The sequence below is a fragment of the Arvicola amphibius genome, chromosome 11, assembly GCF_903992535.2.
Source record: "Arvicola amphibius chromosome 11, mArvAmp1.2, whole genome shotgun sequence".
Classification (NCBI taxonomy): Eukaryota; Metazoa; Chordata; class Mammalia; order Rodentia; family Cricetidae; genus Arvicola; species Arvicola amphibius.
The window spans coordinates 95,804,246-95,831,542 of NC_052057.2; the positions used below are offsets into that span (position 1 = coordinate 95,804,246).

At 47.0% G+C, this 27,297-nt stretch overlaps 2 protein-coding genes across 2 annotated transcripts in view; both read left to right on the forward strand.

Moving 5' to 3' along the window:
- LOC119826289 (phospholipid-transporting ATPase FetA) overlaps positions 1–14,533 on the forward strand; it is an 88,149-nt gene extending 73,616 nt beyond the window's left edge. The window contains exons 18-28 of the mRNA XM_038347492.1: positions 2,678–2,842; positions 4,764–4,875; positions 6,066–6,171; positions 6,491–6,638; positions 7,162–7,345; positions 8,827–9,050; positions 10,457–10,540; positions 11,386–11,631; positions 11,769–11,907; positions 13,316–13,446; positions 13,542–14,533. Of these exons, the coding sequence (XP_038203420.1) occupies positions 2,678–2,842; positions 4,764–4,875; positions 6,066–6,171; positions 6,491–6,638; positions 7,162–7,345; positions 8,827–9,050; positions 10,457–10,540; positions 11,386–11,631; positions 11,769–11,907; positions 13,316–13,446; positions 13,542–13,727 (1,725 nt within the window). The 3' untranslated portion in view covers positions 13,728–14,533. The remainder of the gene's footprint in view (positions 1–2,677; positions 2,843–4,763; positions 4,876–6,065; positions 6,172–6,490; positions 6,639–7,161; positions 7,346–8,826; positions 9,051–10,456; positions 10,541–11,385; positions 11,632–11,768; positions 11,908–13,315; positions 13,447–13,541) is intronic.
- Positions 14,534–23,892: 9,359 nt separating this feature from the next.
- Positions 23,893–27,297, forward strand: part of Rusc2 (RUN and SH3 domain containing 2) — a 52,012-nt gene continuing 48,607 nt past the window's right edge. The window contains exon 1 of the mRNA XM_038347183.1: positions 23,893–24,017. The gene's annotated coding sequence lies outside the window, so the exon portion shown is untranslated. The remainder of the gene's footprint in view (positions 24,018–27,297) is intronic.

Here is a 27,297-nt window from a genome sequence, read left to right on the forward strand (position 1 = left end):
TAAGGATCAAAAACAAGCAGTAGGCTGTTTGAGCGACTCTCTGTTATCAAATCCTCAAGGGCAGCTTCCCTCTTCCTATCTCATTCTACTGCCCACCAGCCCTTGGAATACATCATACAAAAAAGAGAGTGGCCTCTGCTTGCTGTCACAAGAATGAGAAACCAGATCGAAGAACTCCGAGGCTTCCAACACTCAACCTGTCAATGTAAGGGGCCAGCAGTATAAGGAAAGAACAAAAGACAGGATGGAGAGGGATGAACAAACCAGTCAAGTATTTCATAAAATAGGTTGTAGAAAATACTATTTTACTAAGTAGTAACACATAGACAGAAGTCAGAGAACAAATATCCAATAAACGCATGAAAAGATGGTTGGCATCATTAGTTATTAGAAAATACAAATAAAAAAACATGAAATACTGCTTTTCTGTACACCAGGATAGTTTAAAACAGATAGCCAGACCATAATAAATGTCATCTAGATGTAAGAAAATATAGTCCTCATATATTGCTGATAAAAAGGTAAAATGGCATGAGCATTTGGGAAAACAGTCTTGCATTTCCACAAAAAAGAATTAAGCATAAAGTTATCATGTGACCCAGAAATTCCATTCTAGTTCTGTTTCCAGAGAAACAAAAACATGTCCACAGGGGAAAAAAATACAGTTGATTATTCATGACTGCAAAATGGCTGAAGTAACCCGAATGTCCGTCAACAGATAAAGGAATAAATAAAATGTGCTTTTTTTCCCTACAAAGCAAAGTTTGACAATAAAAGGGAATAAAGTCCATGTAGCTATAGATGAGCCTTGGAAGCATGCTACCTGAAGAAAGTCCAAAGATAGCATTTCATGACTCAGTGTGCAAATCTACAGAGAAAGAGTAAATTCTGGGTTGGCTCAGCAATAAAGCCTGATACACTGAGTCAGGACCCACACGTGGAAGGAGAGAACCAATGCACGCACACAGAGACACACACACACACGCCGTGTGCGTGTGCGTCACAGTAAATAAATAAACAGGTGTCTTTGTATACAGAGCAGAGGAGGTAAGTTAGTGGCCAGGGTCAGGGGGGAAGGGAGTTGACAACGATGCTGATGGACTTGTGTTTCTCTGGAGATTTATGGATGTGTGCTAGTGTTAGATAATGGTGAGCATTCTACAAACTTGGTGAACTATAAACTAAATTGTGTGTTTTAAAATGGTGAATTTTACAATATGTGGATTATATATCAAGCTTTTAATCTGCATATGTGTGTGGGTAAACGAGTACCATGGCACAGTGTAGTCAGAGGACAGTTTGCTGAGTTGACTCTTTCCTACCATGTGGGTCCTGGGTCCTAACGCAGGTTGTCAGCCTTGCAGAAAGTGTCTTTACCCACTAAGCCATCTTGCCAGCCCGTATCTCGAGTTTTAAGAAGTGAGTTTGTGTCCTACACAAACAGCCCTTCCATCTTATTCTTATTCAGGCCCCAGTATTTTCTCATGGCCTGTTCTCTTACCTAGACTACTTCGCAGAGACCGTTTCCCCAGCCTGGCTTCAAAGAACTGTCATAAAACCTTCTCAGACCTCTGGGCACGTTTCCTGATGCCAGTCTTAACGGTCACTTATCATGTGACTCAGCCCCAGGCCCACTGGAACAGGAATCAGCAAACAGGCCACAGAAGAACAGGTGGCAGGGACAACTTGGGCACCAGGCCATGGTTTGCCCATGCTAAGAGAAAAGAAAAGACACAATTAAGATGAGAGATGTAGCGTGTTCCGCAGTGCTCTGTCCAATGGATTAATGCATCCGTTGGTGTGTTACCTCTTACCTTCTGCCATCATCACGTTTGCCCACAGGACAAACACTTAAGATTTGGCGTTCCCTATGGATATTGCCTTACATTGTTTACACCTGGAAGTTAAACAAGGAATCAGAACAAATTTGTGTTTTCTCTGATCTTATCCTGCCAGTGAATTCTCACTCACTTTACTCTAGCAGGGAGCATGTGGAATCCTGGTGTTTCTAACCCACCCTCAGATAGGTGAACTGCTCTAAACCACACACATTCTCACCCAGGCCGCCTTATGATCAAGCTATACTCCAGCAACATGGCTCCCTATGTCTACCTCAGACATGTCTGTGTCCGAGGAAGAAACATACTAACTCATGCAAGAACATGCCTGCTGTGCTCTCATTAGCACAGTTGTCTGTAGCGGTTCAGCTGAGCCCTAAGATGCAGACAGACTGTATGCATGTGCTATCTAAGTTGTTCATTGAGTGCCTGATAGGGAAAGGATGAGGGGAAAATTGAATGTGGATTTGCTAAAAGTAATAACCTTTTAAAGTAACATTATTTTATAACAGCTCCCTCTTAGTTTATTATTCTCTCAATTTTCATGCCACCATCATCATTATCCTCTCTGTGAGGAGTATATTATTATCCAGATGTTAGAAGGAAATCTAGATGTCGCCTAGGCCAGCCTGAGCTTAGGATCTTTCTATCTCGGTCTTCAAGTGCTATGATTACATACATGATCACCTCACCTGGCTTCCTGGAACACTTTTCTTAGAAAGTACAAGACTAGCCCCAGGAAGTTCTATTGTCCAGGAAGATTGCCCCTATGGTCAGTCTTCCAGTCTCTTTTCTCAGCCTTACCCAGCTCAGACCTGGCACACACGTGTATCTTCCAGGATTTTGCCAGTGAAGGCCTTCGCACCCTCATGGTAGCTTACCGAGAGCTGGATAATACATTTTTCCAGACATGGATTAAAAAGCACAGTGAAGCCTGCCTGACTTTAGAGGATCGGGAAAGAAAATTAAATCTGGTCTATGAAGAGGCTGAAAGAGACTTGATGGTGAGTATAAAGAAGCTCCAGACCAACTGAGGGAGAGACGGTGGGAATGGCAGCAAGGGTTCTAAGAGTGACCTCCACAGGATTGACACATGAGGCTTTCTCTGGGAGGAAGATGAGTAAGCTCAACAAGAAAGCCACAAAATTTTGTCCCTGAGAAACTAAATACAAGGATTCATGTTGCTTAAACAGGCCCAGAATCTTCTAAATCCATTATGAAAAATTGTTCTGGCTACAGTTTTGTTTAAAGTCCTTCTCCTTAGCCCTCAGAATTGCACAGTGAAACCACACGATCTGCAGCCAGGAATGTAGCTCAGTTGGTAACATGCTGGCCTAGCATGCACAGAGCCCTGGGCTCCATCCTCAGTGTGATATAAAGCTGGGTATGGGAACACGAGCCTGTAATTGCAGCGCTGAGGAGGTGGAGGCAGGAGGATTGGAACCTCAGGCTCATCCTCAGCTATATAGCAAAATGAAGATTCTGTTTCAAAATAAAGAGAGGGATGAAGAAGGAAGAAAGGGAAGGAATGGGAATTGATCCAGAAGAAAAAGATCTGAATAATATACAGATTTGGTAATTCGGAATGAATTAATGTCATAGTCAAGACAAAAAAATTTACTCATTCATTCAACATATAAAGGGCTGCCTATGAGCCACTGTGGTCTATGTAACAGTAGAGAAAACAGGCAAAAGGAAATATAATATATATAGTATGTTAGTGGTGAAAATATTACAGGAAAAATGAAATTATGTCAGAGAGAGAAGCACTGTCTCGCTGTGCAGACCAGCTTGTCACACACTGTGAGGGCAATAGGAAAGGCCCCATCAAGGACAGGCTTGACTTTTTAAGGAGCAGATCAGCTGGAATGGGATGAGTGAGGGGGGCAGAAGGTGAGAGTCCTCACAGGCCAGTGTGACACCTGATACTGAAGGAAGCCACAGGAGGGTGGAGCAGAGAAGTCACTTGACAGCTTCTCAAGCCTCCACTCTGCAGAGCAACTGCTGAGAAGGTGGTTACCACAGGGCCCTACACACTTTGCTCTTCTGAAGAGAGCCAATAGGATTTGGACATGGGTTGGATCATAGGCATAAGAAAAAGAGACGTTAAGATGACCCTAAAAGGTGTGTATTTGCTTGTTACCAGACTGACCAGGCTGGCTCTACTAGAAAAAGAGAAATTACTAACAGCCAAAACAAACAAACAAAAAAAGCAAACAGTAGAGACCTCAGCTTTCCTTCCCCCTGCCTTAGTTTACCTGTCTCCCTGCTCCTCAGTTTGGTTGTGGGGCTCATGCCTGTGTCAGCTCTTTAGGATACTGTAAACAAAAGGCTTAGTGTTAGACCAGATTCTCCTGATCCAGTGAGGTGGGAAGTCGTGAAAGCCTCAGGTGCTCTCAGGGGACTCAAACCGGCTCTGATACAAGAAGTAAAGGTTTGGTGTGAGCGCACGGCTTCACATAGGACTTGGACAAGGCTCTTCTGTCTCCAGTTTCTAACGCTGTGTCTCTAAATTTGATTTCGGCGTGTGGTTAAAAAAAACTGCATGTTAAGAGGCCTTACCCTTTCTGAGGAGGGGGGAGGGGTTGGTATGTAAAATGAATAAAAATAAAATAAAATAAAATATAAAAAGCCCTGCATGTTGCCAGGTGTGGTGGCACACCTTTAATCCCAGGCAGAGGCAGGCAGACCTCTGTGAGTTTGTGGCCAGCCTGGTCTACAGAGTGAGTTCTAAGACAGCCAGGGCTGCACAGAGAGACAACAGCTTTGTGTGGCAGAGGCATGGTGTGCTGCCTTTTCCCTCTGGGACCCTCCCAGCAGGAGAGTCAGCTCAGAGTGTTGAGGTGCGCAGGCAGTCTTCAGGCTGCACCTAGTGCGATAGCTCTCTCATCCTGGGCCTCACTCACCAGTGTCTCCTATCTGAAGTTACTAGGGGCCACAGCCATAGAGGACAAGCTTCAATGCGGAGTACCTGAGACTATCTGCACCCTCTCCAAAGCCAAAGTGAAGGTGTGGGTTCTGACTGGAGATAAACAAGGTAAAGGAAACGACTGACCCGGACAAGACCCTTCCTGCCCGGTTTAACCGTGTTTCCCTTTTCGTTTGACGAAAGCTTGCCGGTTACCTGGCTTCCTGCCCACGTTTGTATGTGATTTGTCGTTTACTTTGGATTGGTGGTCACTGGTGACATGACCCATCAGGAAGGAATGGACAGCTTAAGCACTTTATAGTGTTGTCTTTAACAGCCCTTTCTGTTGTCCCGAGATCTGTTTTCTTACCACCTCCCAGCTTCCCTCTGAAAACCCCGACTGCTGCCACCCTTCTTTCCTGCCGTCTGTCCGCTCTTGCCTCTTGTCCTTACTAACTTCAGCGTCATCTGCATGCAACCATCAACTTAACTGTCCTCACATAGACTAACTTCATATTACGCCTCTGCCCAGGGACCTGCAATGACTTCATGATGTAAGCATCCCTTTGGCCTTCCAGGACCTAGGTGGTCTGTTGCTACTCACATGTCTTTATCTCCCCTGTTGTGACCTTTATTTTCATGTGTCCCTCTAAGCTCAGTTCTTACTCCTGGGTTTGGGTTGTTGTCCTACTTAAGGTAGCTTTGCTTCTCCTACACAGTCCTATGAATTCTTCAAGAATTTCCAGTAAGAATTTTCTGGAAAAAAATGCATCTTTCATCTGTATTCTCATTGTAGTTGGGCATTAATTTTATTTTTATTTATTCCAAATCTGAGGTTTCTTAATATAAAAGAAACGATGCAAGATATTTAGCATAGAAATTGGAACCGTACTTTCAACAAAACACATCCACAGGCAAGCAAGATGGACCCAGAGGGGGAAGGAGCTTGCCACTAGGACTGTGACTTCCTGACATCAATCCCTGGAACCCATGTGTCTCCTACGAGTCGTCTTCCAACCTCCACACGTGTGCTGAGGCACACACATACACACTCACCAATAAGGAAAGGCCTTTTAGAGAAGACCAAGTCTGGATGACCCTGGCTACTATAAACAAGCCCCAAGGCAACGCCAAGTAGAAACTCACCTGCTACTGTTAGGTTACAGTCTCCCCTCGCTCATGAAAAACAAATTTTATTTTAATGGATCCAGAGCAAATATGGACGGATGGGCTCAGAGCCTGCTACTGCTGTCCCAGTAGCTTGCCCTAAAGACTCTGTAAGGACCAGTCAAAATGAAACCTTGTTCCCTTTTCCACAGAGACTGCTGTGAACATCGCCTACTCCTGTAGGATATTCAAGGATGAAATGGACGGGGTGTTCGTAGTGGAAGGCACAGACAGGGAAACTGTTCTGCAAGAACTCAGGTACATGTGGGAGGCAGCCTGAGTCCGGATCCCAGATGTGGCCCCTTCCACAGAAGGTGCAGAGAAGAAATTAGGAAAGGGAAACAAACGCCCCAAATAGCTGAAATACTTTTATAAAGAAGTATTTGGCCTGCAGGACCTAGAGTGTGGGTGGGGAAACGGGAAGGCAGCAGCAAAGGCCTCGGAGACCGTGAGTCTAAGGCTGTCTGCTGTTCTGCAGAGGCCTGGGACCTGCCTTGTCCCCTTTACCTTGGACATGTTTTCTTCCTATGTTGTAGGGCTTCAGATGAGACTCTGACCATGGTTTTCTTGTTTCCAGGTCTGCAAGGAACAAGATGAAACCTGAGTCTCTCCTGGAGTCAGATCCTATAAACATTTGTCTTGCCAGGAAAACCAAAGTACCTTTCAGAGTGCTCGACGAGATGCCCAATGGCAGCTATGGCTTGGTCATCAATGGCTGCAGTCTGGTGGGCAACGCAGAACTACCTCTCTGCTCCTTTATTCTGAGTCCTCTACCCCAGGTCCACCCAGCTCCAGGAAACTAAACCTTCTCGATACCTCCCTAGGGTATCGGTCCCTGAAAGACATCTTTCCCCAGGCTACTCTAGACAAGGGTATACTAAGAAAGTGAAGCCAAAGAGAAGAAGAAAAGTCTTCCTTTATTCTTTAGTCAAGTTTTTCCTACTAACCTGGCTTGCTGGTGGGGTAAAGGGGAAAACAAGCAGAACAGGACCCTTCAAATTCACTTGGTCTAATGCCCCACTGACTGTGCTGACCCACTGAGAGGCCATAAGTGGTTTCCCACTGGAGGCCAAACCAGATGTGAGGGAATAATAACTCACGTCTAGAACTAACTCCAGAAGTAGGCCCTGTCAGGGGTAGCACACCTTCTAAGGAGCTAGGCTTGCCCTAGAAAGGAGAGGACAAAGGGAAGGTCCACCCAAGAGACTGTGGGGTAACACCTTGAGTAAATGTGTCTTGACGCTACAGGCCTATGCTCTAGAAGGGAACATGGAGTTGGAGCTGCTGCGGACAGCGTGCATGTGCAAGGGGGTGGTCTGCTGCCGGATGACACCCCTGCAGAAGGCCCAAGTGGTAGACCTGGTGAAGAGGTACAAGAAGGTGGTGACACTGGCCATCGGGGATGGGGCCAATGACATCGGCATGATCAAAGGCATGTGAGGGGAGGTGGGCAGTAGTCCCCATCCACAGCTTATCCCTTCCTTCCTCCATGGGCAAAACTGGTCTAAATGGTATTGTGCTGTTGATTCACTGACTCAGCTCCCACCTGACGTATAAAGTGTGTGACTGATGTGTGCAACCCCACTCACACCCTGCGTACTGAGCTCTCACAGTCCACGTCCACAGGCGTGCACAGCCCACTCACACCCTGTGTACTGAGCTCTCACAATCACGTCCACAGGTGTGCACCAGGTCAGACTCGTTCACTGATACAGTGACGGTAACCCCACACGAACACATTCATCACCACCCTTGCATCACAGCAGGCTGTGCCGCTACTGTGCCATCCATCTGAGATGGCATCAGCTGCACAGAAAGATCCTCTGTGCAGGAGTCAGGCTCTTTCTTTCTGTTGAAGTCTGTGAGCTCAAGGTTGTGCTCCCTAGAACCTACTGGGGCTCTCCTGGCTGGAGGGGAGTAGGTGATTTACTGAACTTCATACAGTAGAAGCAAAGAGCTGAAATTTTCCTGTTTAAATTCCACGTATGTGTCCAGAAACGTGTTGATCTGTGAGGTGTAAACAAAATCTCATACAGGAAGCACCACCAGGTAGTCCAGCCTCTACTTCAGTTCTAGAAAGTGTTCTTGCGTCAGCGTTGAGACTTTAGAAACTTCAGGTGTCCTGGCTGAGCATAGTGCTGCACGCCTTTAACCAGCCTGGTCGACAGAGCAAGTTCCAGTGCAACCAGGACCACACAGAGAAACCCTGTCTCGGGGATGAATGAATGAATGAATGAATGAATGAGAAAAAAGACATTCTAGTTAACCCTATTGAGCAACAATGTAGCTATATGCAAGAGAAAAATCAGTGAAAAATACCAGAACAGTGAATTGTGAGAGTAATTAAAACTTTTAGGAAATTCAGTGTCTTGTGGTCTATCAAATACAATCTTGCTTTATCCAGCAAAATTCACTTTAAGTCCCCCCGGAGAGTTTATTTCTCACTAACAAAGTATATACATTGCTTATCCCTCTGAACAGCTGGGATTTTGCTCCTTGGATAAATGTGGGTGATTAAATATTGTGCTAGATTGGCATTCACCCTGTATTCTTAATTCAATTAAGTAGCTTCTGTGTATAACAAGCGATTTAAATCACAACTATCTGATTAGTAAGAAAGAGTTCAGGTGGCTGGCACGGGACAGAGGACAACCTTCTAGTGCTGACTCTACCAAGCAATCTTAAATGACAGCATCCAAAACAGAATGCAGAATAAGGGGCTTCCCAGCGTGTGGGGAAAGGGCGATCAATCAGAAAAGATTCTACTGTGAAGGTGCCATATTTAACTGGGTCTACCAGTCATCCCAAATGTAAAATAAAAGGCTTGTATCCCCATGCTCCCTTTTCACTTCCCAGGGTAAGAGCCCAGCAAACAGTCTTCCTGTCTTAGGAATCTCTGGGGTTTCATTGCAGCTGCCAATATTGGGGTTGGCATCAGCGGCCATGAAGGGATGCAGGCCATGCTCAACAGTGACTTTTCCTTCTGCCAGTTCCACTACCTTCAGCGCCTCCTCTTGGTCCATGGCCGCTGGTCATACAATCGCATGTGCAAGTTTCTCAGCTACTTCTTTTACAAAAACTTTGCCTTTACACTGGTGCACTTCTGGTATGCTTTCTTCAACGGGTTCTCCGCACAGGTAAGAGAGAAGGCACCGCCTTCCTTCTCAGTATATGTACTATATTATATATGTAGCATATGTGTGCCTGTCTCCTCGCCCTGTGTTAAACCCGCTGTCCAGACCTACACTTCCTCCCGTGTCCGCATTGTGGCTGCTACCTCCAGAACTGCCCCAGGAGCTACACTGACCCTAGAGTTCTCAGCATGAAAAGTCAAGGAAATTAGAGGATCTGGACTTCTTTCGGCATCCAAAGTCATATTTTTGTTTTTGTTGTCCATAATATCTTAACAATTCTCTACTTTTACTATTTTTAGTTTTTTTTATTTTCTATGTTTGAATGTCTTGCCTACATGGATGTATGTGTATACATGCCTGGTATCCTCAAAGGCCAGAAGAGGGTTTCAGATCCTCGGGAACTGGACTGCTCCACTTTTAAATACTGGTTTTAATTTTGTGATTATAATATGGAAGAGCCATCTTTATTTTTAAATCATCAGAATCATATATAAAGTATAATAGTTACATTCTACATCCTTCCGAGGTACTGTACAGTGGTTGTATTTCAAGTCTGTAGATGAATAATGACAACAGTCCGAATATGTCATCCATGCAGCTCAGACTAAATACTGGGCAAGCCTCCGGGAGCTTCTTGGGTCATGACAGACAAGCTGTCATGACATTCCCTTGTACTTAGAACTGCAGCTGCCCAGGAACCCCAACATACACAAAATTGTTCCTTTGATAAATTAATTTCACATTTGAATATGAAACCACAATCTGGCATGGAAATGTAGGTTTTGACATTATAAGAAGAGCCCTTTGTCCTATGAGAAGTCTTTCAGGAGTCTCTCGAGGAATCACAAGAAAAACAACATGAGGACTGGTTATCTCAGGAGATGTCTGCACCAGTCAGCAGACAGGGTAGACTGGTTCACCCCAATCCTAGTCAGGCCAGTCTGGTCTGCGGGAGTGGTCTGACCTCCTGTGGACAGTGAGGAAAGCAGCCCTCCCTCGGTTCCAGATGGAACACTCAACTAGAGAAGCGTCATTGCATCTTTCTCCCTTGCCCTGTTAGTAAATGTTCAGGGCCACAGAAGCCACTGCAAGCCACCAGGCAGATAAAGAAAAGAACCTCAAGGTTCACTGGTCTAGAGGTTCAGGACTATGGCTAGCTTTCCCTGGAAGCCTAGCTGTGTCCTCTCTGTACCCAGAGGGACAGTACAGGTCAATCTTGGAAGCTCAGCATGGCCTTGCCTCAGTCTAAGATGTGGGCTCTAGAGTAAGATCAAAGGAAGACTGAGACTCTACCTAGATTTCAGTCATGCTAGGCAGGGGACCAGGAGAGGGTTGCACTGGACCTGGGAGGCAGCGCTGGGCTTTATGAAGAAAGTAATCTAAAAACAATCTCCTTGGTACTCCTCCAGACAGTTTACGATACCTGGTTCATCACCTGCTACAATCTGATTTACACTTCCCTCCCTGTCCTCGGCTTGAGTCTCTTTGAAAAGGTAAGACCCAGGAGCTTGGCTCTTAGACAGGGCTGAAAGCCTGGACTCACAGAGTGAGGAGGGAAACGAGAGTGAGCTCTCCAAAGTTAAGTGTGAAGAAAATAATTTCTAGAGCAGGGAAAGGAGCTGATCCCCTGGACAGTGGCATAGGGTGAGGAAGGAATCCTCCAAAAATATATGAGAGGAACAGAACCATTAAGCCCAGACTTGGTAGAGCAAAGAACTGAGAAAAGGTGAAGCCTATTCAGAGGTACTAGGATGAGACCACCTGCTGCAGGAAGGCCTCGGTGAGAGTTCTAAGGCCAGCCATGGGGCTGTGGGTACAATACCTTATGTCACAGGGAGCCAGCCCAGGGCTGCTCTGTTCCTGTTAGAGAGTCCCTCTGTAGGAAGAGCCTGATACCTCTTCTCCCAGAGGCTTCTACTTCAGCCTCCATTCTGGGCAGCTCAATAGTTGAAGAGCGGCTTCCAAAGGACTTGCTAATTCTAATTGATTTTCCTGCCTCCGCCCACTGACTTGACATAAAAACTTAACAATAGGAACACTTCTGCCTGGGGACCTACGTCCTAGTTCCACCCCTCACCCACACTCCAGCCCTTCCTCCCAGCTGCCCCTGAGCCAAACTGCCTCCTTTGTCACCCCCAAATCCTAAGTGCCTCCAAGTGCTTCCCAACTTCCTGTCCTTACCTAGAGAGGGCTGTGGTCACTGCTCTGTTCTCTGGTTCTGCTTCTTAAGCACTCCATGAGGAAAGGCCTGGGTAGCCTGGCCACAGACTGAGGGAGACACCCCTGCTCTGAGGAGATGGAAAGGTTCTGACGGTCTCCTTCCCTCTGATGTTCCCAGGATGTGAATGAAACGTGGAGTCTGTACTACCCAGAGCTGTACGAGCCGGGACAGCACAACCTGTATTTCAACAAGAAGGAGTTTCTGAAGTGCTTAGTGCATGGCGTCTTCAGCTCCTTTGTGCTGTTCTTTGTCCCCATGGGGACCGTCTTCAACTCAGAGCGCAGTGATGGAAAAGACATCTCCGACTTCCAGTCGTTCTCCCTGATCGTGCAGTCCACCTTGATCTGGGTGGTGACAATTCAGGTGTGGCCCCTGGTAGAGGGGGCTAGGGGGCTGGGTGGGAAAGGGAGAGAGGGCAGGGAGTGTCTTCCTTTACAGGCTCAGCCAATGCAAGTGGCCGACAAGTTGTACAGCGTTGCCCATGAGCCAGTGCTTTTCAGATCGCCCTGAGGACAAACTTCTGGATGCTGATAAGCCATGCCTTCATCTGGGGTAGCCTGGGCCTCTACTTTTGCATCTTACTCTTCCTGTGTAGTGATGGCTTGTATCTAATGTTCCCCAGCACCTTCCACTTCCTAGGTAAGACCCTGACCAGCAGGTGTTTGTCATGGGGGAGGCCTAATAAAACGCTTATCTAATGTTTACTGAGAAACTATGTGTTACATACTTGGTGCTTAGCTAGAGTATAAATAGATATAGTCTCTGCTCCAAAGGGTGCAAAGCCTTCCTAGGAGAATAATTCACTTTAGAATTTCCATTTTTTTTTCAATAGATTATTTGTTCTTCACAAGTCTCTCTTGAAACAACAGGGCAGCCGGGCAGTGGTGGCGCATGCCTTTAATCCCAACACTCGGGAGGCAGAGGCAGGCGGATCTCTGAGTTCGAGGCCAGCCTGGTCTACAAGAGCTAGTTCCAGGACAGGCTCTAGAAACTACAGGGAAACCCTGTCTCGAAAAACCAAAAAAAGAAAAAAAGAAAAAGAAAAAGAAAAGAAAAAGAAAGAAAGAAACAACAGGGCAAGAATTATTAGCAGAATTCTGGGGGGTTTTGTTTGCTTATGATTTATAATTTTTATTTTATGTGTATTGGTATGTGTTTTGCCTGCATGTGTATCTGTGCAAGACTGTCAGATCCCTGGAACAGGAGTTACAGACAGGCATGAGCTTCCATGTGGGTGCTGGGAATTGAACCCAGGTCCTCTGGAAGAGCAGCCAGTGCTCCTAACCACTGAGCCATCTCTCTAGCCTTTGTGTGTGTGTGTGTGTGTGTGTGTGTGTGTGTGTGTGTGTGTGTGTGTGTGTTTGTTCATTTTCAATTGAATGACTTGAAACTCCAATGCAGACTCCTCTCTGCGGGGGAGCAAACTGTCTTACATTGCTCCGCTCTCTTATTGCCGTGCAAAGACTATGCATGTGTGCTTGCTGTCTGTCTCTTAGCAGACCACTGACTCATTTTTCTTCTCCAAAGCTTTCAATTCTTTTTAAAAATTTTATCACATTCATTATATATTTATTGGGCATGTGAGAGACAGAGAGAAATAACAACTTGAAGGAGTTGGTTCTCACCTTCTATTATATGGGGCCCAGGGATGGAACTCAGGTCGTCAGGCTTGGAGGCATGCTAACCTCTCAACTCTCTTGCTGGCCCCAGTGCCTTCCACTCATTTTTGCATGAACACACTAGGATGCCCTTACAGCCCACCCTTCCTCCTGCTCTGTCCAACCCTGCCTTTAGAGGGAGACAAAGGTATGTGAATTGCATCAGCCCCCAAAGCAACTATTTCCCAGGAAGGGGAAGCTACTGCCCTTGAGTAGCTGTGCAAAGGGAAAACATATAGTGTCTTTGTTTGCATGTATACTACTTCTCAAGGGCCTAGACTGTCTGGAAATCAGTAACTTCCTTCTTGGGCCTGGAGAATGGAGCTGTGCCCTGGCTGATTTCTCCCCAAGCTGTTTGACCCTCTCCTTTCCGGGTTCACTGTTTGCAGGTGTGGCCAGGAACATCCTTAACCAGCCACAGATGTGGCTGTGTCTTGTGCTCAGCACCATCCTCTGCATGATTCCTGTGATTGGATACAACTTCCTCAAATTGCTCCTCTGGCCTGTCAATGTGGACAAGGTGAGTGGAAGCGGGACCCTGCACAGGTAGAATTCACCATCCCCTCTGTCCTGGCCTCCATTCTGAAAACCTTGTCCCCCGTGCTCTGGATATAGGTTTTGAACAGGATTCATTTCTGCTTGAAACATCCGCTGCCACCCCCAGTCAAGGCCAAAGTAAAACACCCAGGCCTTCGACGTTCTGCCTATGCATTCTCCCACAAGCATGGCTTTGGAGCCCTCATCACGTCTGGCAAGACACTGAAGTCCAATACCTTCGAAACAAGCAAGAGGGCCTTGTAAAAAGCAGACGCCCTCAGGAAAATCTCAGTCAGCCATTGCTCTTCCTTTCTTGTATTTATGCAACTCAGTAAAAAGGAATTAGGATCTTCAGACACCAGCATAAAGCAGCTCCAGGGTTTCAGTTTCTTCATTCCCAAGAAAGCTGTACCCAGGAAAGGCAAGGAAAGCGGTAACAGCCCCCAGATATCAGCCAGAGTTACAGCCTCCTGTCGTTCCTCCCATATCGTAATCCAGACAAGCAAATGTGGAAGAGGAGAAGAGGGGCAACAGAGAAGAAGGTAGGGCCCAAGGGCCTCAGTTGGGCCCTGTCTCTCCCTTACCCAGAGCAACTATAAACATTCCCAGAACCCCGCAGGAACATTTCCCCACCCGGACACCATTTTCAGATTTATCTGGAAGAGTCAGGGTGCCAGGGTGAACGTTTGGCTGGCCCTGAGTAGCAAAGGAAGAGGGAGCTGTGAAGACTTGGTCTGAAGAAGCCAAAGGAGAATTTCTGGACCAAACAGAAAAGAAGAAGAAAGGAAAGAAAACGGAGGTGGGGCCTGCCTGGATAGGACAGTGCAAAGTTTTGCCTTCCCCTTCCTAACCCCTTTGATCTAAGAACTGAGGTGTATTCAGGCATTCAGAGCAGGAGGGGAATAACCCATGAGATTTAAAGATTAATTTCTGGATGTGATGTAAGCCATTGCTGGTGAGTATTTGTCTTCCATAAAATGATTTTGAGAAAAAATTGTATGTGTTTGAAAAAAAATGTTTCCAAGAAGTTTGTGGAGAAATAAATGGAGAAATAAATTGCTCATTTAGGAGTCAAGAGATGTGTGTAGTCTGTGGGGGCCAAATGACAGTAACATGATCCAAGCAATAGCACCGTGCAACATACCAACAGAAGCGCAGCCTGTGGGGCCCACATTCCCTGCCCTCCTCCTTCAGCTCTGCTCTGCTTCTCTGCCCCCTAAAGTCTATGTTGGCCTTGGTCTGACCACACATTTTCACACAAGGTTTGTTTATTTGGTTGGTTGGTTTTTTGAGGTGGGCTTTTAAAGACAGGGTTTCTCTGTATATAGCTTTGGCTGTCCTGGAACTCACTTTGTGGACCAGGATGACCTCGAACTCACAGAGATCCACTTGCCTCTGCCTCCTGTGTGCTGGGATTAATGGTGTGTGCCACCACCACCCTGACCACACACTTTTAACTACATAATCCTATCCTGTTCACATATCTTCAGCATATGTCCTGAGAGTTCAGTCCTAGGTCTAAGTTTTCTGAGTATCTTATCTTAACTCATGATATCCCCTACCAACAGAAGACAGTTCTCAACTCTGTAGCCCCCAGCCCTTCTTAGGTCTCAGTCTAAATAGTGAGCTGAATCTGAGATTGTTCACTTAATTGAACCTCTCAAAATGGAAACCCGGCATGCCCAACTTACATATGACCACTTCCCCTGGATACCAGGACATCATCACCATCTCCCGAGTCACCCAAGGCAGGGTGGCTAAATTGGAGGCACCCTTTGCTTTTTCTTCTGGTCATACTCAGTCAGGCATAAAGTCACATGAATTCTTCATCCTTATTTCTTGGTCTTTCTTCCTTCTTATTACTCTAGTATTATTACCTTTGCTCAGATTTTTATCACACTCATGCACACACACACAGGCACACACGCACACAGCTGCACGCACACAGTCACACACACATGCATGCGCACACCAACAAGCCTATTTTGCTGTTTCTTTTCCATCTGCAGCATCTCTTACTATTTCCAGATTAATATTCCTGAGAGGAAAATGTTCATGTCTAGTCCCAGTTTAGCTTTCTGCATAGATTTAAAATTTAGAAACTAAGCCGGGTGGTAGTGACGCACGCCCTTAATCCCAGTACTCGGGAGGCAGGCAGATTTCTGTGAGGTCAAGGCCAGCCTGGGCTACAAGCGCTAGTTCTAGGACAGGCTCCAAAGCTACAGAGAAAGCCTGTCTGGAAAAAGTGTTTTAGAAACTATTATTGGTCTTTCTCAAGCCTTGCTTCAGTCACTGCTCCATCTGCCTTCAGCTGTCCTGAAATTGCTGGGTTTCATGTCATTATGAACATATATTGTTTTTATATCCTCAGATGCTTTTCCCTGCCCTTTTTTTTAAATCTAGTGAACCTAATGCCTATTCTTAAAATCTTGGACTCATCGGAGCTAGATACAATCTGTTAATTTATTAAGTGCCACCTAATTGTACATTATGTGACTTCACCTCACTATGGGACTCACAGACTGGCCTAGAACTGAGTTGCCTAGTCTAGCCTCAAATTTATGATCTTCTTGCCTCCCAAGTGCTGGTGTGATGAGTGTGTGCCACTATACCCTGCTTTAGTACTTGCTCCTGTTTCTGCCTCTGTGGCACTTATCAGACAACGACATGATCCAATTTACTTCCTGTTCCTAGCGTACACCTCTAACAGATGGCTGTTGGATGAATGGGCGAATAAAAAGATTACGAAAAGCCGTTGTTCTACCTATGTATGTTTTTAATATGTGCATGCATGTGGATAAGTGTGTATGTCATGGGTACCCATGCATGTGCAGGCCAGCTACAGGCGTCCTTCTCAGAACTACTGCTCACATCCTTACAACCTTTCATTGGCCCGAAGCTCACCAGTTCAGCCAGGTTGGCTAGCCAGCGCAGCCCAGATCTCCTGAGCATTACAACCACGTATCATCACTTCCCATCGAGACTGAGATGCAGGTCTTCGTGTTTGCAAGGCAAGCACTTTACCAACTGAGCTACCTCCTAGACCTGTATTTCTCTTTTGTTTGCCCAAGCTGACCTGGAACCTAATCTACAGCTCTGGCCAGCCTTGAACTCACAGAAACCTTCCTTCTCATCCTCCCAAGTGCTGGACTCACAGGCCTGAGTCACCAGTCCTGTCCTCTGCCTGTGTTTAGTTCCATGAATAGTGTCAAACCAGACTCCCAGAAGTCTTACTGGACACTGCTCTACCATTTCTCTGAACTGATCTACTCAACTGCCGTGTCATTTCTGAGTTAGAAATGTCTTTAAACCCCTTCCCCCCGCCCCGCCCGCTTATTTGTCTGGACCTTGCTGCTCTCACTAATAACATCTACCTCTCCTGCCTCCTGTTTAGCTTCCTTCCACTCCATCATTTTACAGCATAGAACAGAGTCCTTTACTGCTCATGAAATTTTCCCTGCTTTCCAGTACTGGTGCCCACTTCCTGTTGTACAAAATTCCTCTTGACAAGTCAAACTGTTTCAGTTCCACGATCTTCAGAAGCAGCCATACCTTGCCGCTGTTCTCACCTCTTAGACTATGGTCCCTGTCTTAATTGCTTCTCTATTGCTGTGAAGAGGCACCATGACTAAGTCAACTTATAGAAGAAAAAGTGTGGCCTGGAGGGATGGCTCAGCCGTTGAAGGCTAGGCTTACAACCAAAAATATAAGAGTTCAGTTCCCAGCACCCCACCCACCGCTGTCCCTCCAGGTACCAAAAAAAAAAAAAAAAAAATGTATTAGGGCTTACAGTTTCAGAGGGTGGGTCTGTAACCAGCAGGGGGAGCATGGCAGTCGGAAGGCACGCATGGCATTGAAGCAGTAGGTGAGCGCTTACATCATGATCCACAAACATGAGGCAGAGAGAGGGTGCTAACGGGGAATGGCATGGGCTTTTGAAACCTCAAAGCCCACCACCCCCAGTGACACACCCAACACTCCAACAAGGCCACGCTTCCTAATCCTTCCCAAGCTGTTCCACCAACTGGAGAAGGAGAATCCATACACACGAGCCTATCAGGGTTACTCTCATTCAAACCACCACAACCCTGTCCCGCCTTCGTGTTGCTAAGATTTGTGTGCTCTCAGTTTGGGTCACTCATTTTGCCTTCACTGACAACACAATTTCCCTGTTCTTTGGGGATGCCTCTTCCTTATGTTAGAAAACCTTTCCCATTATTTGAACATTTGATCACTTATAGGCCCAATTTTATGGTGGCTCACTTCTCATGCTTTTTTTTTTGTTTGTTTGTTTGCTTGTTTTTAATTAATTTTTAAATTTATTTTACATACCAACCATGGTTTCCCCTCCCTCATCTCCTCCCATTTCCTTCTCCTACCTCCCTTCTACCTTCCCCAATCCACTCCCCCATCTCCATTCAGAAAGAGTAAGGTCTCCCATGGGAATCAACAAAGCCATAGCACATCAAGTTGAGGCAGGACCAAGCTCCTCCCCACTGCATCAAGACTGAGCAAGGCATCCCTCCATAGGAAATAGGTTGATAAGTTCCAAAAAGCCACCTCATGCACCAGGGTCAGGTCCTGGTCCTGCTGCCAAGGGCCCCACAAACAGATCAAGCTACACAACTGTCACCCACATCAGAGGGTCTAGGTGGGGCCCATGCAGGTTCCCCAGCTGTTGGTCTAGAGTTCATGTGCTCACTTCTCTGCTTTTCACCTAGGTAGGTCCTGAATGAACTCGCTGGGGGAAGTTTTATTTTGTGTTTAATTCTCACCATCCTACAGAAGGCAGATGCTTAATATTTTTTACCATTTTCTTGCCTTTTCCTTTCGAAATGAAGCTCGTGCTTCTGTGGGCAGTTTCCAGTTATTCTTTAGGGGATTCAGGGCCTCTTTTCATGGCACATGGTAACCCATGGTCTCCCACATAAGGCATCTAGAGAAGTAGAGTTTTGACCAGTGTTGTCCTCAGAGCTCCTGGGCAGTCAGCGCCCTCTCTTGATTCTTTACGTGTGTCCTGGCTTGGCTCTCCAAGCCTTGGTCTCTGAAGAAGAGCCAAGGGTTGAGTGCCGCGTTTGGAAGTGTGTGTGCCAAGCAAGTTTGCAGTTCATCATTGCCCGTCCTGCTTTGAGAAAAGGGACAGAAATTTGGATGTCAGCTCTTTGAGGAGAACTGTTAATGGACTTTGAGTTACAGCCTCAGTTGAATCCAAGTTGAGGAGGATACGAGGAAATATTTGGGCAGATTGTTGATACAACTGATAAATACACAAAATATTGATACCCAGCTTGTCAAGAAAAGATAAACTCTCTGTCCAGTGGCAGAGCAGGAAGTGGTATCTGCTATGTGCGCCCATGGATTTCCAGGACAAAATATTACCCTCCAAAAAACATGGAGGCCACATACAAAGAACACACCGTGGCTTTATCTCATCAGATAAGTTATCTGAAATTGTAATACCTCAGAAGAAGGAAGGTGGGGTGTGCGGCTAACTGTCTTGGGATTCAGAATTAGATAAAAAGGAAAGGAGAATGTGAGGCAGATTTTCTGCACCTTGCCAGATGTGGTGGCACACACCTCTGACCAGCACTCAGGAGGCAGAGGCAGATGGATCTCTGTGAGTTCAAGGTCTGCATGGAGAGTTCCAGCCAGAGCCACACAGTGACATTTGTGAAAAGGAAGATTTGCGAGCAACAGAAAAGGGCCCTGGAGGAAAAGCAAGCTATAGGTATTTGCTGAGGCCTGGAAATGGTTTGTGACGGCATATGTCAGGTAAGAATTTTCTTCAGCACTTCTCTCTACTGTCCTAATCAAACCCTGGAGAGATGAGGGCTAGAAAACCAGGAGCTAAGAGAGGTAAGTGGGTCAGCACAAGCATCTACTGAGCTCCACTGTTTCCCACTGGGCATGGCCACCTGCAGTCCGGCAGAGCTAAACAAGGAAAAGCGTGCAGTCAAAGTTTGAAATTTTAAAGATTAATTCAAGGGGCTGGCACAGTGGTAAGATTGCCAAAGACCTGTGTTCGATTCCCAGTACCCACTTAGTGCATAGACATACATACAGGCCAAACACTTAAGCATACAAAACAATAAAAGAAATAAATATAAAAATTATAAACATTAATTCAGGCTTTGTACACCTATAATATCAAACCTTGTGAGGGAAAGGGAAGAAATCAGAAAGGCCATCCTTAGCTATATTATGAGTTCAAGACCAACTTAAGGTATGTGAGGCCCTGTCTCAAAAAACAAACAAACAAACAGAAGATTCCAATTTCATTAAGTCTCTTAATTAATGAATGGAAGCTAAAGTGACGAACGTCAGTTGCTATCTAAAAGTACTGGAAATTTTGTGGACTTCAGATCAAAGAGACAGTCAGAGGCAAATATATCTGCCTTCGTTTCTCAAGTCCTGGAATTATAGGCATATAGCACTATATTTAGCCATGACATGGTTTTCTCTCTCACTCCACAGGTTCCATTCTTCGAAGATTCTAGTTAAATAGACACACACTCTTACAGTTTGCTAATTTGATCTATAAATCTGCTCCATTTGAGCTACTATCTTAGCTCCAGATGTCTCAAAGCACAATTTGTATATAGAATGTTCCGGAGCCTTCTGGAAATTCACTCTCTAGTCCATCATATTCATTTACATACACAGTAAATAGTCATTGAGCACCATGACTTGGGTGCTGGTCTAGATTCTATGGGTACAGGGAAGGGGGAAAACACAAAAGATTTCTGAAGCAGAGAACATGTACTCCAGCAGACACCAACACATAAACATTATCCAATATCCATTTTCTACTGCTGATAATATAATACCACGAACTGGGTAAGCTTGCATTTGTTTTAAAAGAAGCTTTGTTTGAAATAAACAGAAACACGCACACACGAATAAACAACTTTCACATCTAAGGAAAGGAACAGGAGTGGGAATGGTGGTATATGCTTTGAATCCCAGCACACGGGAGGCAGAGGCAGACAGCCTGACATAGCAAGTTCCAGGGCACGCATAAGAATAAACTTTGTAAGGGAAGCCAGTCTGCTGTGTGAAGCTCAGCGCAGGGCTGGGCAGCCAGATAGATGTGCTCGGAAGAGTGGACCATTTAAATCCCATCTGAAAAGATTTTGCTCAGGCTTCTCTAATAGAGAATAAGGGTACAAGGCTGGAGAGATGGCTCAATCATTAAAGGCTAGGCTCACATCCAAAAACATAAGACAACAGGGACAAAGGTGGCATCTGGAAGACTATGAGGCAATTTTATTTTCCTGTGTATGGTACAGTGGGCTGAGGACTAAGACCATAGCAGTGGGGGGGGGGGGCAGGAATCAGTGGGTAAATAGGGTGTATACATCAATTTTTTATAATTTTCCTTTATTTTTATTTTATGCATATGAGTGTTTTACCTGCATGTCTGTACACTTTGTGCATGCCTGGCACCCATGGAGGCAGAAGAAGCATTGGATCCCTGGGGGAAAGGGAACTGGAGTTTCAGAGGGAGGTGAGCTGCCTTGTGAGCGCTGGGAATCAAACCCAGGTCCTCTGGAAGAACAGCCAGTGCCCTTAACAGCTGAGCCATCCCTCCAGCGCCCATAAACAGAGGGGGATATTTTAAAGAGAGATCCAAAGCCCTCTGAGGATTGGCTATGTAAAAACATAGGTAACAATTTATCAGTATCACTGATTTGCTCACTACCTGTCTCTCTAATACCAAGAATATTGAAGCCATTGATTTCTAGCCTTTCCACAGTTGCTGATGAATGAGTGGACGTAGGTGGTTGTAGTTACACCAGCTGACTCCACTACCATGCCTGACCAGGGTGGCTACATAAACCATTGTGGCTTCTGTCTCTGGTGGTTAGATTTGGAGCTCTGAGAAACTAAGTCGGTTATACAGCCGGAGGTAAAAGGTCATGTGATGGGCTGGAGCAATGTCTGCTCTGCCAGAGGTTGCCAGTTTGATTTGAATTTGAGGTGCACAACCTGCAAAACTTACTGATTAAGTGGGAGATAGGTTAAGGGAAAATAGTCTAGGGTCACTTCCTAAATGCTATATATTCCCATCTTAGTTGGAGTTTCTATTGCTGCTGCGAAACCATAACCAATAAGCACACTGGGAGGAAAGGGTTTATTCAGCTTATACTTCCACATTGCTGTTCACCACTGAAGGAAGTCGGGCCAGGAACCTGAAGGTAGGAGCTGATGCAGAGGCTTTGGAGGGGTGCTGCTTACTGGCTTGCTTTCCCCTGGCTTCCTCAGCCTGCTTTCTTATAGAACCCAGGACCACCAACCCAGGGATAGCACCATCCACCATGGGCTGGGCCCTCACCCATTGACCACTAATTGAGAAAGTGCCTTACAGCTGGATCTCATTGAGGCATTTCCTTAACTGAGGCTCCTTCCTCTCTGATAACTCTAGTTCATGTCAAGTTGACCAACAAAGACAGCCAGTATATCCCCCCAAACCGCTTTGTAAGTATCTTAAAATATTTGAGGCTGGAACTGCAGGGGCTAGGAAAGTGTTCCTTGTTTATTGGTTTACATCAGTGGTAAATAAGGTGGTGAAGGAGAAGGTTCAGAGTGAGCTGAGCCTGTCCTCTCCAGGTTTCTGGGAGATGTTAACAATGTGTGCTCTGGATCTCCACCCCAGAGGATAACATTCTCGGTCTCTCAGGTGATGCCTTTCTGACCCAGCTCAGAAAGCCCCTCCTGAGGCTTCCTCCTGGACTGAAACAGTGCTTGACTGTTTCTCTCTTCAGGCACCTGCTTTATTCTCTATGCAGAAGGCTACAGACTTCGGATGATTATTCTGACAAATGCTGGCCACTTTAAATTGGAGACCTCAACTTCTGAAACTACACGGCCTCTTTATTTTTATTATTTTAAATTTTTTATGTATATGGCTGTTTTGCCTACATGTATGTCTGTGTACCACGTGTATGCAGAAAGACCTGGGTTCCATTCCTAGGATCCACACGGTGGCTCACAACCACCTGTAACTGCAGTTCCAAAGGATCTAATGCCCTGTTCTGGCTTCTGCAGGCACTAGGTACCTCCTCATGGCTCCCCCTGTTGGAAGAGTTAACAACCAACTCCACTTCACCCTCAAGAAGCCTGACTTCAAAAGGTTTCAATTGATCTTGCCTGTTTCTGCATAAAGCACTTTATTGGGCCAAGGTGTGGTGGCGCACATTTTTAATCCCAGCACTGGAGAGGCAGGCAGATCTCTGTGAGTCTGAGGCCAGCCTGCACTACATAGAGTTCCAGGTCGGTCAAAAAACCTGCTTCACAAAAAACAAAACAAAACAAACAAACAAACAAAAAAAAAACCCAGAAAAACAAGCAAGACAGAACTTTATTGTCTCTCCATCATTTACAGGTAAGCCCTAAGTCTCCAGCATCCAAACCTGTCCAACTGTTTCCTCCAGGGCTCCACTGCTTCTCACCCCTCAATATCCTTGTTTTGACCCTTTGTCTTTCCTATGCCGATTCCCCCTACAACTGCTTTTGCTGTTTGCTTGCTTTGGGGGATAGGATCCTACTATGTATGTAGCCTTGTCTGTCCTGGAACACACTATAAAAACCAGGCTTAGCTCAAACTCACAGAGATCCGCCTGCCCCGTGGGCCCCGTGGGATTAAAAGCATGTGGCATTAAGCCCGACAAACCTTTCGCCATTCGTTAAACTCAGTTTCCAGCATTTCTGTGACTGGGAGGCTAGGATACATTAACACAGTGTGACTTATCTGCTGCCTTGGCTGCCCTACAAAGGTGGAGCTTCTAAAGGACAGGGTCTCAGGCTCTCGCCATTTCTAGAATGGCTGTCGCTTTACTGGGCTTCCAGTAACTGCCTACAGAACCGCCTGCTCGGCCCGCCCGGAGCAGCAGAGAGGCACCGGCGTCCTTCCCCAGCCCAGCCCGCGCTGCCCTCAAGGAGTGTGGGTACCAAGTTTCATCAGGACGTCTTACCCCTGACTGTGCAGGAGGTATTTTTGAAAACCCCGAAGCCCGAGTGCCCGCCCCGTCCACACCACACCCCAGTGGCCGAGTCCACTGGTCTCAAGGGAGGCTAGGCTCTGGCGTTTTGTCCTTGCTCTGTTTTTCACATTTCTTCACTGCTGCTCTCCCGGAATCCACAGTGAGGCTCTCGCTGCCGAGGCCGAAGCCAGAGGCCACACGCACCTGCCCGCGAGGCCCCGCAGTCTGCGGCCCCCGTCCCCCCACCCCGGCTCGAGCGCAGGGCGGCGCCGCACCCCGGCTGCTGGCTCCGGGCGAGGCTGTGCGCGTGACTCGCGCCGGGCGCAGCGCCGCAGCCGGGGAGGTGGGCGCGCCCGCAGGCTTGGCGGGCCGAACCAACGCGCTCCGCGGAGGGGCCGCACCGGGCTGCCCAGAGCGGACCATCGGCACCACGCCTGCAGGGGGCGCCGGGCGTTACCAACGCCGAGCCGAGGGGAGCGGAGGGGAGCGCCGGCGTGGGCTGCCACGCGACCCCTGGAGGCGCCGGGAGGCGCGAGACGACGCTGCCCGCGCGGAAGGACGTGGCTGACAGGTGAGCAGCGGGCTAGGCGCGCCTCTCCCCGGGCTAGCGGGACCCTGGACTCCCGCTGTCCCCGCGTTGCGAGGGGTCCTTCGGGACGGGGCCTCGGCCTGCCCACTCACCCTGCCCACAGCCAGGCGCTCGGCCTGCCCTCCCCGCCCTCGCGCCTCCCGTCCGCACCCTCTGGTCCCCGGCTGTGCTGCAGACCTTGCTGTTCCGAGGTCCAAGGAACCCTCAAAAACCCAGCATCAGCCAGCTCTTTAGGCACCACCCCGAGTCCACCCCCAACCGTCTCCTCAAACTGTCCCCCTTTCCCCGAGACGCCCGGACTGGCTCGTGCCAGTCATCGCTGAACCCACATCTGTGTCCTCCCGGTGGGAGCACAGCTGCTTGTCGTCTCCGGCAGTGACCGAAGCGGGTCCTCTGCGCCATCCGTCCCTTTGCCTCCTGGTTCCCAAGTTGGTCCTTGCCCAGCGCCAGCTTCGGTCCTCCCTCATTCTTGCCCAGTTTTCCCTGGGAGAAACCTTTAGTTTGCTGCTGCCCTGTTACTGCGCTCACCTGCCATGAAGGACAAGGTGATCCAGTTGTCATAGATTAGCTGTGGTTTGCCAAGGTGGCCCTGCAGACACTGAGAGGACCACACACTGCTCATCTTTGTTACCCCAGCTCCCAGCAAAGTGCCTGGCACATAGTAGCACGGATGAGATACCTAATGGGAAGATGAATGAATACATGAGCCCGATGCAGGGACTGCGGGGCAGGAAAGGTGTGTCTCGTTACATAAAGAAGAAAGGGGGTGTCATTTGGGGTTTGGTTCAGCCTTTCATTCTAGGAATGTGCAGAATTTATCACCTTCCCATGGGTTCTTCCAGTTTCATATGAGCATTAGGACTTCTATGTATCTGCTGTTTATGTGGTTTTGTTTTTGTTTTTGTTTCTTGTTTTAAAGGCAGTCGTAGAGCTGCAGAGGTTCTTATTGGTTGGTGCCTTAGAGGCTACCCAGATAATCTTGAAAGAGCTTTGCCAGGGTTACAGTTCCTCTTCCATGGAGACTAGCTGCTGCCCCTGGGGAAGAACTCTAGAGCCAGCCCCAGCCGGCTAAACCTGACTCTTAACTAGCGAGCAGGTGCTGCAGGCAGGTTGAAGAAGAGAGGGACGTTCGGTTCACGGTTGACCCAGGCTTTCAGGAAAGCAGGCAGTGTTGCTGGGTGCTGAAACGGTGCTGGAAAACGGTAGCCGTTTACAAGCTAAGAAGGGCCTGATAGCGTTCATGTTCCAAGCCTGGCTCAAAGTATTAGCAAGGCTGAGGGGGCTAGGGGTGTAACCCACTGGCAGAGCATTTGCCTGGCATCAAGTCAATGGCTTCAATCTCCAGAAACAAACAAATGAACAAATCATAAATAGCACAGGAGTTCCCTCAGCGGCTCTGTATAATGTAAGCGGTAGTGTGCCTTCAAGGGAAGAAGCTGCTTAGCTATCCCTAGTGCCCCTCCTGCTGCCTGGCTCTGGGCACTTGCATGGTTGTTTCTTCTTTCTGTTGGTTTTTATATTGAAGTCAAAGGACACTTTTTGTTGTTTGGTTGTTTTGTTTTGTTTTTTGGGTTTTGGGTTTTTTGTTTTGTTTTGTTTTGAGACAAGGTCTCACTTTATAGCCCATGCCTTGAACTCAAAGACATCCAACTGCCTCTGCCTCCTGAGGGGTGGAATTAAAGGCTTGGGCCCCCACACACAACTTGACCATCACTTTCAGAAGTCAAGTCTGCCTTAACTTTTCTTTTTTGTAATCAGTAGGTTTCCCAGCATGGGCTCCTTGCAGACCTCAGTCACCCCAGATCAGAACAGCCTGGATTATTGATTTTCTCCTCAATCCCCAGATTTCAGATCACTGCCAGATAAGATAGTAGCCCAGTGAAATTTGAATTGCCAATAAACAACGGAGCCCTATAATTTTACTTGCTAAATCTGGCTACTGTAGTTCACGGGGAGGCTTATGTGTTGTTTTCCTCTCAGGGTTGGCTTGCAAATTTAGGACAATAGCTCACCCTTTTCTTCCTGTCTTCCTGCCTGTTACTCAGAGCAATGACTGTGCATCTGCTAAAAGTCACTTGACCAAAGAGGTCACGCGTGCATGCTTGGGTGAGGTCAGGCTCTGTGAAGGGCTCAGATAGCGCGGTGTTCAGGTTACCGTGAAGGTTCCCACTCCCGCGGTGGTCTGTAATCTTGTTCTTTCTATCCAGTGAGTCTGATTTGCATCTTTTGGAAGGACAGGTGCTAACACTGAGCTAAGACAGCTGGCCCTGGGCACTGGGGTAGAAGGGCAGGTGTGGGATTCTTACCACAGCAGCAAAGCATTAGCCGATAGATAGCACATCGCCATTGTATCAGATCTATGCTGCTTTTCATTGTGATAAAACTTTATGTTCATTTTGTTGTACAGCATCTTCATCCCTTATTAGAATGTTCATCTTTTAAAATTATTGGTTTATTTATTTTTATGTGTATGGGTGTTTGGCCTGCATGTATGTCTGTGTACCACATGCATGCAGAGGGCCCTTGGAGGCCAGAAGAAGGTGTCTAATCCCCCTGGGACTGGGATTACAGAGCATGGAGAGCCAGCATATGGGTGCTAGGAATCAAACCCAGGTCCTCTGGAAGAGCAGCCAGTGCTCCTAACCACTGAGTCATCTCCCTAACTCCTTTATCTTCTAAACTGAGATTCTGTACCAGTAAGACTAACGCCCCGCTTCCCCACTTCTGATCTCCTGGAGTCAGCATCTCAAGGCTGCCTCTGAATTTAGCTGCTGTAGACACCACATAAGTGGACTCGTGGTGATTTGAAATCGTTTCTTTTACCTAACATAACATTTTCAAGTTTGATCCATGTTGCAGCTTGTATCAGAGTTCCTCTCATATTTAAGGCTGAGTACACTTGGCGTGTGTGTGTGTGTGTGTGTGTGTGTGTGTGTGTAAACGCGCGTGCACGCCTGCACACTTTTCTATGTGCACTGGAGAGTGTGTGCATACCACGTTCCATGATACTTGGGTTGCTTTTGTCCTTCCCTGTCATGAATAACACTGGGATGAACATGAGTGTGCAGACGTGTTTGAGTTTCTTCTTTCAATTTTTGTGATTTATACCAAGAAATTAGTTTCTGGGTTATGATAGTTTTATGGGGTATATTTTTATAAGGACCAGTATGGTTTCTCATAAATTTTTGTGCTATTTCTGACTCCCACCAGTGCACAAGGAGTCCTGTCTTCCCATATCCTTGCCAACTCGTGCGATTCTATA